At 38.2% G+C, this 17,500-nt stretch overlaps 1 protein-coding gene across 1 annotated transcript in view; it reads left to right on the forward strand.

Annotated features, from left to right (window-relative positions):
- csmd3a (CUB and Sushi multiple domains 3a) overlaps positions 1–17,500 on the forward strand; it is a gene marked incomplete at both ends in the record, with an annotated part of 567,839 nt that overhangs the window by 302,960 nt on the left and 247,379 nt on the right. The window contains 5 exons of the mRNA XM_079838157.1: positions 2,703–2,829; positions 4,675–4,877; positions 8,345–8,536; positions 9,047–9,185; positions 12,665–12,852. Of these exons, the coding sequence (XP_079694283.1) occupies positions 2,703–2,829; positions 4,675–4,877; positions 8,345–8,536; positions 9,047–9,185; positions 12,665–12,852 (849 nt within the window). The remainder of the gene's footprint in view (positions 1–2,702; positions 2,830–4,674; positions 4,878–8,344; positions 8,537–9,046; positions 9,186–12,664; positions 12,853–17,500) is intronic.

Here is a 17,500-nt window from a genome sequence, read left to right on the forward strand (position 1 = left end):
TGAAGCTTGCCTCGGGGATCTACTTGCTCTTATGACAGCGCCTTGGGAATTTCTACATCAAAATGGTACACATGGAGGCTGTGCTAAATATTTCATACAGAAGCTAGCTGATAAATGCCTCCCTTTATACAGATATTTCCCTCTTCACAAAGCAGATCACATACAATTATTAAATCCAACGTAAAATATTCATACGTTTTTCCTCCCTGATGAAGCAAGTTGACCGTTTGGGTAAATTTATGGGATTTTTTTACTCTTTATCAGGTGAAAAACATCCATTAAATGAGTGTTTGCTATTACTGTTGCTCATATTGGGTTAGGGTAAGCCTTACTCCAAAAGAACTGTTAGAATAATGACCTGTTTTTGAACAGGTTTTCGCCACTCTGCCATTGGTTGGACACAGAGTCCCGCCCCAGAATCACATCATTGATTGGACATAGAGTCCCGCCCCAATATCACATCATTGATTGGACACAGAGTCCCGCCCCAATATCACATCATTGGTTGGACATATACATAGTCCCGCCCCAAAATCACATCATTGGTTGGACAAATACATAGTCCTGCCCCAAAATCACATCATTGGTTGGACAAATACATAGTCCCGCCCCAAAATCACATCATTGGTTGGACATATACATAGTCCCGCCCCAAGATCACATCATTGGTTGGACAAATACATAGTCCCGCCCCAAAATCACATCATTGGTTGGACAAATACATAGTCCCGCCCCAAAATCACATCATTGGTTGGACAAATACATAGTCCCGCCCCAAAATCACATCATTGGTTGGACATATACATAGTCCCGCCCCAAGATCACATCATTGGTTGGACAAATACATAGTCCCGCCCCAAAATCACATCATTGGTTGGACAAATACATAGTCCCGCCCCAAAATCACATCATTGGTTGGACAAATACACAGTCCCGCCCCAAAATCACATCATTGGTTGGACAAATACACAGTCCCGCCCCAAAATCACATCATTGGTTGGACATAGAGTCCCGCCCCAATATCACATCATTGATTGGACATAGAGTCCCGCCCCAATATCACATCATTGATTGGACATAGAGTCCCGCCCCAATATCACATCATTGATTGGACAAATACATAGTCCCGCCCCAAAATCACATCATTGGTTGGACAAATACATAGTCCTGCCCCAAAATCACATCATTGGTTGGACAAATACATAGTCCTGCCCCAAAATCACATCATTGGTTGGACATATACATAGTCCCGCCCCAAGATCACATCATTGGTTGGACAAATACATAGTCCCGCCCCAAAATCACATCATTGGTTGGACAAATACATAGTCCCGCCCCAAAATCACATCATTTGTTGGACAAATACATAGTCCCGCCCCAAAATCACATCATTGGTTGGACATATACATAGTCCCGCCCCAAGATCACATCATTGGTTGGACAAATACATAGTCCCACCCCAAAATCACATCATTGGTTGGACAAATACATAGTCCCGCCCCAAGATCACATCATTGGTTGGACAAATACATAGTCCCGCCCCAAAATCACATCATTGGTTGGACATATACATAGTCCCGCCCCAAGATCACATCATTGGTTGGACAAATACATAGTCCCGCCCCAAAATCACATCATTGGTTGGACAAATACATAGTCCCGCCCCAAAATCACATCATTGGTTGGACAAATACATAGTCCCGCCCCAAAATCACATCATTGGTTGGACAAATACACAGTCCCGCCCCAAAATCACATCATTGGTTGGACAAATACACAGTCCCGCCCCAAAATCACATCATTGGTTAGACAAATACATAGTCCCGCCCCAAAATCACATCATTGGTTGGACATATACATAGTCCCGCCCCAAGATCACATCATTGGTTGGACAAATACATAGTCCCACCCCAAAATCACATCATTGGTTGGACAAATACATAGTCCCGCCCCAAGATCACATCATTGGTTGGACAAATACATAGTCCCGCCCCAAAATCACATCATTGGTTGGACATATACATAGTCCCGCCCCAGAATCACATCATTGGTTGATTCAAACACACTGTTGCTGAACACTCGGGATGCTCAAACAAACAGAGCCAGTTTGCCACAGAATGAATGTGTTCACAAGGGAATCAGTGTTTGTCTCTGCATATTAAACTCAAACAAAAACTTTAAAAAATGACACACTCCAGCTCTAAAGTGGCCATTGAAAAGATATTAGCCATAATAATCTCCAGGGGCCGGCTTTCTTTTTCTGGAGTGTTTGTCTTGGTATTTGTTAGCATTGTAATGACAGCAGTTTTTTTGCCATAAGGAACATGTTCGCTCATGAGATCAGAGTTTGCTCCGAATGATCCGTAATGTGCTCCAGAAACCAGGGCTTTAATGTAGTGCAGATACTGTGGCTGAATATGATAATGCTTCCTTTACTTTTGTGATATATGCAGTGGTCCTTTGCTTTTCATGCAAGACCGAGCTCATAAATAATGTGGACAGAGTTTTAACATTAATTAATGACATGCAGAAGGAACGGAGTTAAAAGCGCTGTCTCGTGCATGCATAATTACAGCCCACGACGGGCTGATGAGGGGGTGTCGATCCAGCATCAGAGTCTCCGCAGAGCGCATCAGTAATGGCAGAAGGAATACATGGTGGGAGTTGACAGCACAATAACTTCTTGTTTTGATCTGTTGCAGCGGAGTGTGGGGGAAGTTTTAAAGGGGAGTCATCCGGACGGATTCTGTCTCCCGGATACCCTTTCCCGTATGACAACAACCTCCGTTGCACATGGAGCATCGAGGTGGACCCCGGCAACACTGTCAGGTGACTGCTTATTAATCAGAAGGAAACGCTGCTCATGCCAGTGATAAAATAAGAACAAATCAACGTATAAGCAACAATAGAGAACAAGAACACTTTATAAATATAATATAGATTCATTTTTTCCCTTTTTGAAAACACACATGAAAATGCACTATCCAAACTTAAAGGGCTGTAATTCAAGAATGCTTTGGAATATAGACCAAAGTTTGGTCTCGTTTTAAAGGGTTAGTTCACCCAAAACTGTAAATTGTGTCATTAATGACTGAGCCTCATGTGGTTGGACACCCGTCAGACCTCCGTTCATCTTCAGACACAAATGAAGATATTTTAGTGTAAATCTGATGCTCTGAAAGGCCTCCATTGGCTCAACTTTACACTCTCAAGACCCTTAAAAGACACTAAAGACTAAAGTTACAAAGTCCATCTCACTACAGCGGCTCTACAATAACTTTATGAAGACGAGAATAGTTTCTGTGCGCAAAAAAACCCTAAATAACGACTTATATAGTGATGACGATTTCAAAACACGGCATCATGAAGCTTCGAAGCGTTATGAGTCAGTGAAAAAAACAAGCTTTCCGAAACTTCGAATCAATCTCTCGTTGTCAACTGTCAGCAAAAACCGAACATGCATAAAACACCAATCGCAAATGTTTTATTGGAGGTGTAAAATGGAGGTGCCATTAAAAAATCATCCAATACCTTTAAATATTAAGTGTCTTTATATTATGTGATGTTTTATTAATTGTTTGTTTCGTTTGTTTCGACCATGGGCGTCGGAAGCAAAAAAAATGTGGGAGGGTCCTCTCAGAAAATTTTTACTGGAATAGATGCCATTTACATAAAGTACAAATATATCATCCGGTTGGACAAGTCAAATTTACAGAAATCACTATAATTTTGACTGCGGCTATAGTGTAAGGGTAAGACTTATGGCATCACGTTTTGACGCAGATCGACCCTCGGTTCGAATCCGCCTTAGGCCGAAATAACTCTACTCCCTTTTCCAATCACATATCAGATCAGAAAGGCATTTATTTTCAATAAAAATGAAGAAAATATTAGAAAAGTGGAAATAAAGTGTCTAACATGTGTTTAATAATAAATGTTTATTGGTTAGGGGAAGGTAAACAGACATGTGCTGGATTAGAGACGATAAAGGTGAGTGGGTCCAATATCATTGATCGTAAAAAGTGGGTGGGTCTTGTCCCACCCACATACAATGGTTCCGACGCCCATGGTTTCGACCATTAAATACAGTTATGTCATTAAACGTGTACAAATGTATAATATTGAACTGATATCATGAAGTTCATAAAATCGCCCCCTAGTGGTGAACCATTTGGGAACAGTTATGATGTGACAAACCTTCGTTTACTGAAAGCACAGTTTGATACATGCTCCGTATGGTTCGAAAGAAATGATTTGCAAAGGATTTGAGCTTCATGAAGCGTGTTTGGAAAGAGCAAATCATTACATTAGGAGAGAGTCGAGCTTATTAATGTTAAACAGATTGCATTGACCCTGACCTGATGTATATCTACCTACATAAATGTCATTTTATTTCTTTATGATTGAGGTCTTTGATCTTTGTTTATGGCACTGCATTAGTCTTTATTTAATGAAGGATATGCTTGTGTAAATACTTTATAGTCTGCTTGAACTATTGGTAGCGCTCTAAAGTAAGGTCCAATTAACTAACAGAAGTATTTATTTTTGTTAACATGTGGAACCGTTTTGCGAAGTGTTATCTAATTATTTCTTTGATCAGATCACTTGTGTGTGTTTATGTGCACATGAGAATTTCAGTGTGAATCAGAGGCTATAATGGAAAGGTTTTTTTAGTCTGCAGTTCTTGGCATTTGACACGGAGGCGTCGCACGATATCCTGAAGGTTTGGGACGGGCACCCGGAAAACGAGATGGCTCTGAAGGAAGTGAGCGGCTCTCTGTTACCGGACGGCATCCACAGCACTCTCAACATCGTCACCATCCAGTTTGAGACAGACTTCTACATCAGCAAATCTGGGTTTGCCATCGACTTCTCAAGTAAGTGCTTTTCTTTAAACCACAGCAGTTTTGAGCTAATAAAGCCATTTAGGTGAATGCAAAACATCTTTAGTGCATGACTCAAATTTTAGGTAACACTTTAGTTAGGGTCCAATTCTCACTTTTAACTAGTTGCTTATTGGCATGCGCATTACTAGGATATTGGCTGTTTATTAGTACTTATAAAGCATCTATTAATGCCTTATTCTGCATGACCATAATCCTCCCCAATACCTAAACTTAACAACTACCTAACTAACTGCACTCTCAGAAAAAAAGGTACAGTGGAGCACTATTCCTTGGGGAACAAAATGAATAACTGTACCTTTAAAGGTACACAATTGGTCCTTAGGGTACAGTTCTACCATTGTTTTCCTCTACTTAGGACAGAAGTTCGGTCCTAGAGAGCCGCTGCCCTGCAGAGTTTGGCTCCAACCCTGACAGACATCTATAGAAGCTCTAGTTAAGAATTAACAGAGGTTTAGATGTTTTATTGAAAATGTTTGGTTACCATTATGGGGATCAGTGTTTTCTTTAGTTGGGCAGTTTGACTCTTGGCTTTTTATGTGTGTTTGTGGTTTTTGTTACAATGTTAACAAAACACATAATCTGTTAAAATCAAAAGATAATCAATCAAATAAAAATGTTTGACTAAACTTATCACTGACTAAAAATGTTAGTAAATAATATTCACCAACAATACTTTCTTGCCACTGATCAGACATTCTGAATTCTGATTTTTAAACACATTCTAGGGGGGGGGGGGGGGGGGGGGGTTTAGACGCACACAGATGAATCTTAACAATGGTGACATACCTAATGCTGCAATGCATGCTGGGAGCCATGAGTTTTATACTATGGTGGCTTAGTAGCTTAAAAGGTACAATTTTGTACTCTTTTTTTAAGAGTGTATTAATAAGCAGTAATTAGTTGTAGTTAATAGTGAGAAATGGACTTAAGTGTGATTTCATATCATGTTTTAAGATAATTGATTTTATTGTACAATAGCAATGCACATTATGATTATAGTAGTTTGTGCTTTTAAGAATTTCAAACCCTTCATATCAATAAAAAAAATATTGTATACTGAATGAACATTAGGGCTGTCAAACGATTAATTAAACTTACAGCCCCAATGAACGTAGATGTGGCTGTTTATTTCTATGAGGTAACATTGGTGCATATGAATAAATATTTCAAATGTTTGGGGTTGGCAATATTTTTCATTTTTCTGCTCACCGAGGCTGCATTTATTTGATCAAAAATACTGTAAAAATTATGAAATATTATTCCAGTGTAGATCTTCTGTTCTCAATGTGAATATATAGTAAAGTGTCATTTATTCCCGTGATCAAATCATCATTACTCCAGTCTTCAGAGTCACATGCCGCCGATCTTTCGCATATTCCAATCTATTATGACTTCTGACCTGTAAAGATGTCAGAATAATAATCATACGCTGTTTGTTAATTGGCCAGAGGAGAACTGCCCCCCCGAATGAGCCTGGTTTCTCCAAGGTTTATTTTCCTCCATTCTGCTCCTGATGGGGTTTGGGTTTCCTTGCCACTGTTGCCTCTGGCTTGGCGTGCTCAGTTGGGGACACTACATTTTTCAACTAAACATCGAAATAAATCTAATTATTAAACTAAATTAACCATATAAACTAAATTACTGATCTAATTACTGTTATAATGCCCACATTGTCACTGTATGATCATTTAAATGAGCTGATGACATCACCGTTTTCTCCAGAACAGCTGAATCAAATTCTGTTGCATTATTTTCCTGTTTTACTCTGTGAAGCTGCTTTGAAACAATCAGCATTGTTAAAAGCGCTATATAAATAAAGCTGACTTGACTTGACTTGACATGATCCTTCACAAATCACTCTCATATGAGGATTTGATGCTCAACAAACATTTATGATTATGATCAGTGTTGAAAACAGTCGTGGAAACTGACAGATTTCAAGTTTCAGCATTTCTATAGAATCTTTAGTAACATCATAAATGTCTTCTCTGTCACTTTTGAACACCATCTTTGCTGAATAAAAGCATTCATTAAAATTTGAACGTAGTTGCCTAAGGAGCAGTGATGGGAATAACGGCGTTACAGATAAACTGTTACATAAATAAAGGCGTTACTAACGGAATAATTTTTTTCAGTAACGAGTAATCGAACTAATTACTGTTTCTCCCGTTACAACGCCGTTAGCGTTACTGAGGGGAAAAAATGCGGCGTTACTATAATTGAGCTCACTGCTTTTCATCCGAACAGGCTCTCTGTCAGTCGGACCTGCAACGTGTGTGTGTGTGTGTGTGTGTGTGTGTGCGTGTGTGCGCGCACCAGCCATGCGTGTTGGGGGTGGGTGCGGTGGTACACATAACTGATGATGATTGGTGGGTGGGAGACAAGCTTGAAGTTCATAGGTTGAGTTCACACCTATTTTTTTCACGGTCTATGGTTCACACACACACACACACACACACACACACACACACACACACACACACACACCTTTGACGCACACGCATATGCACATTCAGCGATGGTCCAACGACTTCAAAGGTAGCTTTCGCAAACTGGAAGTATAAACGCTACTTTTCCCTCGTTGAGGTGAAAGGTAAGAATGTTTATGTAACGTGCAACTTATGCCCAGGAGGAAAGAGTCTCTCCACATCAGTGGCAAGTGATTCTGAAGCGCCTCACATCATCATAGGCCACAAAATTAGAGGCTAAAAACACAGGTGATAACGTGAGATCCACTACCAAAGGAAAGTCTAGTACTGATAATATTTACACAATATTTACACTATAGTAGGCCTACTGATAATATTTACAATAATGCATTGAATTTGATAGGTGTCTCTCACATTGTCCCGCAGCAACATTACAATAGTGTACATTAATGTACAATGTTTTATAATAATACTTTATTCTATTTAGTGTCCAATTCATTCATTTAACATATCTAATATTGGGGGCATCCAAGTTATTTGACTTATTTGAACACTTGAGAAAAAAGAAAAAAAAAGTAACGCAGTAATTACTTTCCCTGGTAATTAGTTACTTTTATAATGATGTAACTCAGTTACTAACTCAGTTACTATTTGTAAGAAGTAACTATAACTAATTACCTTTTTAAAGTAACGTGCCCAACACTGCTAAGGAGGCTGATTGGCCTGAATAATGGTTCATGTTTGAAGAAAGAAAAAGCCGCTTTGAAGTATAAATGCATGAAAATCGCATCCATTAGCAAGTGATTTTTCAGTCCGACGTGGCTGCTGTGGCTCAGACGTATTCCACACCTGCATTAGATGGTGTTCTGCTTAGACGGAGCCCCCAGTGAGCCATTGTACGGCACAGAGGTCATGCAACCTCATTTCCGAGCGGGAAATGTTACCTCCCGCGGAGATTTCCTGGTAAGTGAAAAGTGAACACAGCTGGTCTTTGCTCCCGTTTCGCAGGCTCGGTGGCGACGGCCTGCAGGGATCCGGGGACGCCCATGAACGGCAGCCGGAGCGGAGACGGGAAGGAGCCGGGAGACACGGTGACCTTTACGTGCGACCCGGGCTACGACCTGCAAGGCGAGTCCAGGATCACCTGCATTCAGGTGGACAACAGATTCTACTGGCAGCCCAGTCCTCCCACCTGTATCGGTGAGATTTATTCAATTTGCAGCACTGCCGCCTGAGACCTGTAAAATACGAGCCGCCCCTCATTTCACACTTGTCAGCTCTGACGAAATGACTAAAATAACCAGAAGAAATGACTTGAATCACCCTTTGTAATGATAAATCTCTTTGATGGAAATTTCTGATCGCATGCCCAGTCAGCGCTCACACTTCTGGGTTATGGGAGACTTCCCGTGATGAATGCTTCTGGGATACTAGGTTTATTTTGTGGATAGCGGGAGTCTGCAAAACCCATTTTCTGAAGTTTTTCGTCACTTCATTTAAAGGTCAATCCGGTTTGAAGCCAGAACAGAGTGGATGGGGAGGACACGTATCAGCTTATGAATATTAATGATGGGATTTGCATTTTCTTTTAAATATGGCATATATTAGCCAACATAGTCGTTTAGTCCTTTGATATCTTTTGAGATAAAATAACTTAATAGTGAGGAGAAGAAGAGGAAACTTTATTAACACTACTCATATGTTTTCCAGCTCCTTGTGGTGGAAACATTACAGGCTCGTCTGGATTCATTCTGTCTCCAAATTTCCCCCACCCTTACCCGCACAGCAAAGACTGTGATTGGTTCATCACGGTTCACCCTGATTACGTCATCTCCTTGGCTTTTATCAGGTAAGATCTGTTAGAATATGCATAAGAAGACAATTACCCTGTCTCAGTGTTTGATGTATTTAGCTAATATATTATGCCTTATTATTTTGTTTATTTCCTGGAAAATTATTTTTGAATTTAACATTTACACCGATCAGGCATAACATTAAACGAGAGATGACTTATTTATGTGCAAAGTAGAGAAGAAAACATGCATTAGAGCAACTTTATAAGTAGTATGTAGGAACTATGTTGCCTTGGATGAAAATGAGAGGAACTCAGGCCTTTTTAAAGTCTGGATGTACTAATTTAGCGAGGTCACAAATTTTCATTAAATTTTAAATATCCATGATGACATCTGATGCTGTATTTCACAACTCAAAATCTTAAGTTTTATCTTATTTAGTCTAATCTTAAACTTCCCCCCAAGAACCTCAGCCTTTAATAAGACTTTTTAGGGGCCAAGTACCCAAGTTTTCTTCTTCTTCTTCTTCCGCCATGGGAGTCTATGGCAGCCCATAGAACCGTATGGTAAAAAGTTGTGAAATTTGGCACACTGATAGAGGTCAGTCCAAACATTCACCACTGCAAATTTGGAGTCTCTATCTAAATCCCTCTTGCACCACCTACTGTCCAAATTTGCACTTATATTTATGCTTAACTTTTGAACCATAAGGACTAGAAACAAAATTTTCCTCTGATTCCTTGGCTCGGGACGCTAGACGGTTTGTCCGATTTTCATGAAAATCCAACCAGATCATCTTCAGACCATGCTGGCAAAAATATACCAAAGGCTTTTTGATAAACCCAACCGTTCTCGAATAACGCTTGAACGAATTTGATGAAGATCACGCCAAATTGGACGCATGGCTATATCTCCGCAACGCTTTGGCGTATTCAGACCAAATTTGGTACATGTCTTCCCAAGCATGACCTGAGGCTACATGCAGCATTTCGGCACAGCGCCATCTACTGGTCAAAAGATATGAAAAATAGTTTACTCAGAAGTTATAATGAAATTTTCAAATGACTTTTGATTGATGAATGACTGGTCTTGATAGATTCCTTGGGTCATGACGAGAACAATGATAGCAATTATGCCATATTTGCTAGAACTTGCTATCCGCCATTTTGAATTTCTTTGAACCCATGGTCAGATTTTAACCAAAATTGGCTCAGATCATCTTCAGACCATGCAAAATTATCAAAAGCTTTGTGATAGACCAAACCCGGCAAACCATTCTCGAGTAACGCATCAATGTGTAAAAAAAAGTGTAAAAAACACAATTACTCATTGTTGAAGTTTTTCTGAAGCTCACAGCCATGCTTGCATGTCTTATGGGTCCTTTTTGTAAATTTATGAATACAGTTTGGATACACCACATAGACATTTTTGACTTTGTCCCAGAAAAAATATCAACTTGAATGAATAGGTTAATCATAGAGGAGTGTATTTTCCCATTGTCAGTGTGATTTGCATTTTTAATGTGTCTTGAATAAATTATTACATCCAAACATATAAAACGAGTGTCTCGTCACTGACCCATAAATGATTCCATCTTAGACTGTAAATTGTAATATGGTATTAATATCAGACTGTGATCTGTGCTCCAAAAACTCAATTAATTTCAAATTAACATATGACTTGGAATTGTCTTTTTATCAGCATGGTAATTGGGAAAAGATTTCTCCCGATAGATGAGATGAGTCACAGTGACATTATTACAGTATTGACAAAACCGTCTCAAATTAATGGCATATTGTTGGTGCAGTTTTGGGACAATAAACAAATCTTCATAATGACATTAATACGGCCGTCTGCTCTCATCACAGTACTTAATGTGAAGTGCAGCATCCACATTTTCCCAATGTGCCATTTATGTGCATTTTCCACCCACATTGGATGTTTCCACTTCACAATATTTCCCGGCCTGAAACATACAGAAAGGGCTCTTCAAAACATGTCCTGTATCTGATGACCCGAAAGGTCTTTTAGGAAGATCACAGCGAAAACTGGATGGAGCTTGTGATGTTGTCAACAAGCACTTGATAAATGTTCATGTTTTCAATGGGATGCTGCTTGTTTTCTCTTTTATTGTTTTACACACTTTATAAGCGTTTTGCATGTCTACCCCAAGACTGACACCCAGAAAAATGAAAGTTCTGTCATTATTTTCTCGCTCTCATGTCATTTCATCAACTCATATGCTGCTATTTCTTCTGTGGTGCACAAAGGGAATAATTTGTACCCTTCACACAGATGTGTTTCATTCGACAGCTTGACGTGAGAGTGATAAAGTTCCAAAATTTGCATTAAAACCCGATCAAACTGGTTTTTACCGTCCCCCAATTTGCATTCCACATTACAAGTATAAATGACTGTATATATATATATATATATATATATATATATATATATATATATATATATATATTTCACAATTTATAATCTTAAGTTTTATCTTATTTAGTCTAATCTTAAGCTTCCCCCCAAGAATCTCAGCCTTCAATAAGACTTTTTAGGGGCCAAGTACCAAATGGTGCGGTGGCACCAATTGTATCCGTTAGCCATAGAAACATTTGGTAAAAAGTTGTGAAATTGAATATGCATAAGAATACAATTACCCTGTCTCAGTGTTTGACGTATTTAGCTAATATATTATGTTGAATGCCTTTCCTGGAAAATTATTTAATTTATAATACAATGAATTTAACATTTACACCGATCAGGCATGACATTAAATGAGAGATGACTTATTTATGTGCAAAGTAGAGAAGAAAACATGCATTAGAGCAACTTTATAAGTAGTATGCAGGAAGTATGTTGCCTTGAATGAAAATGAGAGGAACTCAGGCCTTTTTAAAGTCTGGATGTACTAATTTAGCGAGGTCACTAATTTTCACTAAATCTTTAAATATCCATGATGACAGTGACATCTGATGCTGTATTTCACAACTCAAAATCTTAAGTTTTATCTTATTTAGTCTAATCTTACGCTTCCCCCGAAGAATCTCAGCCTTTAATAAGACTTTTTAGGGGCCAAGTACCCAAGTTTTCTTCTTCTTCTTCTTCCGCCATGGGAGTCTATGGCAGCTCATAGAACCGTATGGTAAAAAGTTGTGAAATTTGGCACACTGATAGAGGTCAGTCCAAACATTCACCACTGCAAATTTGGATTCTCTATCTATCTAGTGCCACCAACTTTCCAAATTTTCATGTACATTTATAACTCATATGCTGTTATTTCTTCTGTGGTGCACAAAGGGAATAATTTGTACCCTACACACGGCTGTGTTTCATTCGACAGCTTGACGTGAGAATGATAAAGTTCCACAATTTACATTAAAACCATATCAAATTGGCCCTTCACAGCTTTTTGTACCGTCCCCAATGATTTCCAATGACATGTTGACAGAATTTTCATTAGTGGTTGGGTAAATTGGGTAGAAAAAAGATCGACCTGTAAATTGTGTTTCTATATTTTACGCTTATCTCTCAGTTTTAGCATTGAGCCCAACTATGACTTCTTGTACATCTACGACGGACCGCACAGCAACAGTCATCTGATCGGCACGTTTCAAGACAGCAAGCTTCCGGAGAAGGTTGAAAGCAGCTCCAACATCATGCACATTGCCTTCCGCAGCGACGGATCCGTGAGCTACACCGGCTTCCATCTGGAATACAAAGGTAAGAGCTCTTTGCTAGTTAAAGACCCGAAAGGGGCCGTTCTTGAACTGGATTAGTGCCCTTGAGCAATGCACTTATTGATTTGTATTGGTTGGGACGACATGATGGTGAGTAAATGATGACAGAGTGTTCATCTTTAGGTGATTTGTACCGCCATTGACGTTTTTTCTGTTAATCCGTGTTTTCACTGTTGTGTGGTAGGGGGCGCTGTTACTGATCTTCTGAAATCTCTGGATCCAAAAGATTTCCATAAACCAGAAGGAGCGGATTGAAGTCGCTTATGCTAACGTGATCATCAACATATAAATCAAAACATAATGTTACTGAATGAGATTTCGACCCAGGATGAGAAAACGACTGTGAAGTTTTGGGGTCTGATGTTTTGAACATCGCTCTAAATTCCATCCTGACTTAGTCTTTGACAAAACACGTTTTTTTCACAGCTTTTTGCTCAAAATGGTGATTTTTTTTTTTATTATGAAACTTGTCCACATTCAAATAGTCTGTTCTTTCTTTTGATATATTGCATGTTCAGATATACTTAAAGCAAAATATTCAGATTCTAAAATGATCAAAAATGTTGGCGGGGAAAGAGTTAATCCTCATCCCTCCCTCGCCCTTTGTAGCAAATCCTTCCCTCGCAGGTCCAAATGAGCCCTAGAATTATACTTAATATTTTTTTTTAGTCCAGAAATCTTATTTGATTTAATGTAGAATATCTTTTTTCTATTTATTAATGCAATTTTTTGGGAGAATTTTTGTTATTTTGTATTTAATTTTTCTTTAAATTACTAGATTTCAATAAACAATAAATAAATAAATCATAATTTAAGCACAGTCTTTCAACTTAAATTCACAGCATGCATCACCTTTTTAATTCAGCTCATAATATCTCACACTGGGTGTCTCTGCCAACCTCTTATGGAAAAATAATAATATAAAATTATATTTCAAGACTCTTATGTGGAGCGGATGAGCTGTTCCACTGGGTCCTAAAGTCAGTTTATCTTCAGTATGCATTCAGATACACATGTAGACATTATAAAATAATATTTTGGTGAAGTTTTAGCATTTGTGACCCATGCTGGCAAAACGAGTAGGAATGCGCATTGGATAATTTCAGGCGAAACAAGTAAAAATTTCAATTTTGGTCGATTTTGAGGTTAATCCCTCGTCTAGTGATCCCAATTGCCCAATAGCAATTAAACATCTAAAAGTATCTTTATTTGTAAATTTTCTGAGATGAGTACCTTTCCTTTGTCCATGAAAACGATCTGACTCGCGCCGACGGACAGTTCCACACACACACATACACAGAATTACAGTATCTCAAAATATCTGTCATGGCGAGTATTCACACAAACATCATCTGTTATGTCTTTAGTGAACGTTTGGTTAACTGTTGAGGAAAAACATCTGATGTGTAGCATTATATTAGATCTGTGCAGTACAGTCGGTCTGAATATATAGGTGGTCTGTTTCATTAATGTTAATCAAACAAGTGTGCTATCATGGAAAAATAAGTTGAATATATATTTTTCCTATAGATATTTGGTTTTGACTTGATGTGTGCCAAATTTGGTGTTATTACTAGGGATTTTAAGGTATGGTTGCCGGTGATTTTGTTTTGGAAACAAAAAAACTAAAAACTTTAACTTGATTTTTCTCATTTTTTTTGTCCCATTTAACCCTCTGGGGTTCTTCATTTATGGGTCACACTCAGGACCTTCGGGTCAAAAATGACCCGGAGGGCGGGATTAAGATAAAAAAAGATTTGAGTAAAATCAATTAAATATATTTTTGTTCAAAAATATTTTTTATTTTCTTTTTTGGTGTTTTGAGATAATTTTATGATTTATAACTAATATTTATGCAATAATTATGACCCATTTTTCCTATTGAATATAATAAATGTATATGTATATCTTTTTTTATTTTTTATTAAAGCTGTTTTTCATTTTAGAGTCAAGCCTAGGCCTCATGAAAGCAATTTTTTTAATGAGATCGGTGTCATCCGGTGGACACATTGAGCATTTTTATCACGCAATAGCACATTTTTACCACTATAGTGGATCTTGCGTTTTATAAAAAAAAATGTTAAAAATCTTAGCTTCATCTGAATGGTCCGAAACCTGGTGACTATATTGGTACTTGGTATATGAACACCCCCAAAAAAGGGGACAGGATTTGAAAAGTCTAAGTGGTCGTAAAAAAAAATGGGTCAAAAATGACCCCCATAGGAAATGAATGAGAAATTTGTTTTTTTGTGCATACAATCTACAAATCAGCCAGGATGCAGAAAAAAGGACTCAACAGTGAAGAGGTGAATCTCTAAAACACCAAGAGTGCAAAACAGACAACAAAAACTCAATACAATAAAATGTATTTTCATAAAATTCCCAATTTCCCTTTTTTTTTACGACCACTTAGACTTTTCAAATCCTGTCCCCAATTGTTTTGGGTGTTCATATACCAAGTACCAATAAAGTTTCGGACCATTCCGATGAAGCTACGATTTTTAACATTTTTTATTTAAAAAAATTCAAGTCAGAAATGACCGAAGAGCCCCAGAGGGTTAAACAAACCATACATCATTTGAAGGGTTTTTAATAGAGAATGTTAAAGTAACTCATTTTTGAAAAGTTGCTCATTGCGACTCATTTTGCCAGCATGGGCCACATTTTTAGTTTGAATTTTTAGCATTTTAAATGTGTACTCGCATCCCATTAATTCCAAAGGGGGTCAAAATGACCCGCGGGAGAAGGATTTATTATTATTTTACATTTCAACCACAAAACTCGAATCCAGTCAATTTTTGGGGGATCCTAGGGTCTTGGACCACTCCGATCAACTCTCAAAAACATTAAAAATGAGTTTCAGGTCAAATTGACCCGAGAGAAGCTGGCAGTGAAAGAATTAAAGAGAATGAAAGGGAAGTTTTCACTAAAAAGGGAACACTAAATTTTTCAACTAAACATCGAAATAAATCTAATTAATAAACTAAATTAACCATATAAACTAAATTACTGATCTAATTATCGATCTAAAGCCCACACTGTCACTGTATGATAATTGAAATGAACTGATGACATCAGCGTTTTTTCCAGAATGGCTATACAGCTGGATAAAATTATGCTGCATTATTTTCCTGTTTAACACTGTAAAGCTGCTTTGAAACAATCTACATTGTTAAAAGCGCTATATAAATAAAGTTGATATTGATATTGATATTGAAGTTTTATTCCCTATAGACCCTTTTCACAGACTGTGTAATGACGCGTTTTAGCGGTCATCAATATCGTAAATCCTGCAACGTTTTTTGTATTTTCATTTTTAAAAATATGTATGTACATTTATAACACTAATACTTTGTGAGGGTGTTTAGTAATAGCGTCTATGGGAGTGATGGTAAAAATTTACATATTTCTCTCTTTTCACTGCCGTTATCAATCTCACTCTATTTTTTCCCTCTTTTTGAAAGTTGTGAAATCACTACTGAGGCATTTTTCTTTTGCTATGTGAGCAAATGGGCTCACAAAAAAATATTTAATGTATTCTATCATTCACAGCTATAATATTTTACCCAACTATGACGACTTCCGCTCTGAGAAACCCGGAAATGTGAAAAGGGTCTATTGTGACCATATCCGAGTGAAACGCTTCACAAACAAGAACAAATGTAGGGTGAGACTTGATTCGGTCTGTGGGGAATTGATTGGATGGTTGTGGTTTGCTATTGGTGGATCTCATGTGAGTGACAGGTCGCCCCGCCCTCGTCATCAGAGAAGAGATGTCGCTGTTATTTTGGTTTCATGGTGACTTTAAAGGGTTAGTTGAAACCCAAAGATGAAAATTGTGTCATTAATGACTGACCCTCATGTCGTTCGACACCCGTCAGACCTCCGTTCATCTTCAGACACAAATGAAGATATTTTAGTGTAAATCTGATGCTCTGAAAGGCCTCCATTGGCTCAATGCACTTTACACTCTCAAGACCCTTAAAAGACACTAAAGACTAAAGTTACAAAGTCCATCTCACTACAGTGGTTCTAAAATAACTTTATAAATCGGCGAGAATAGTTTCTGTGCGCAAAAAAACCCTAAATAACGACTTACATAGCGATGACGATTTCAGAACAAGGCATCATGAAGCTTCGAAGCGTTATGAATCAGTGAGTCGATTCAGCGGTTCAGAGCGTTATGAATCAGTGAGTCGATTCAGCGGTTCAGAGCGTTATGAATCAGTGAGTCGATTCAGCGGTTCAGAGCGTTATGAATCAGTGAGTCGATTCAACGGTTTGAATTGCCAAATTTCAGCAGTTTGGCGGTTTGACACGCGATTCGAATCATGAATCGACTCACTGATTCATAACGCTTCAAAGCTTCATGAGGCCGTGTTTTGAAATCGTCATCACTATATAAGTCGTTATTTAGGAGTTTTTTTGCGCACAGAAACTATTCTCGTCTCTTCATAAAGTTATTGTAGAGCCGCTGTAGTGAGATGGACTTTGTAACTTTAGTCTTTAGTGTCTTTTAAGGGTCTTGAGAGTGTAAAGTTGAGCCAATGGAGGCCTTTCAGAGCCATCAGATTTACACTAAAATATCTTCATTTCTGTTCCGAAGATGAACGGAGGTCTGACGGGTGTCC

The sequence above is a fragment of the Gobio gobio genome (genome assembly GCF_949357685.1).
Source record: "Gobio gobio genome assembly, chromosome: 15".
In the NCBI taxonomy this organism is placed as follows: Eukaryota; Metazoa; Chordata; class Actinopteri; order Cypriniformes; family Gobionidae; genus Gobio; species Gobio gobio.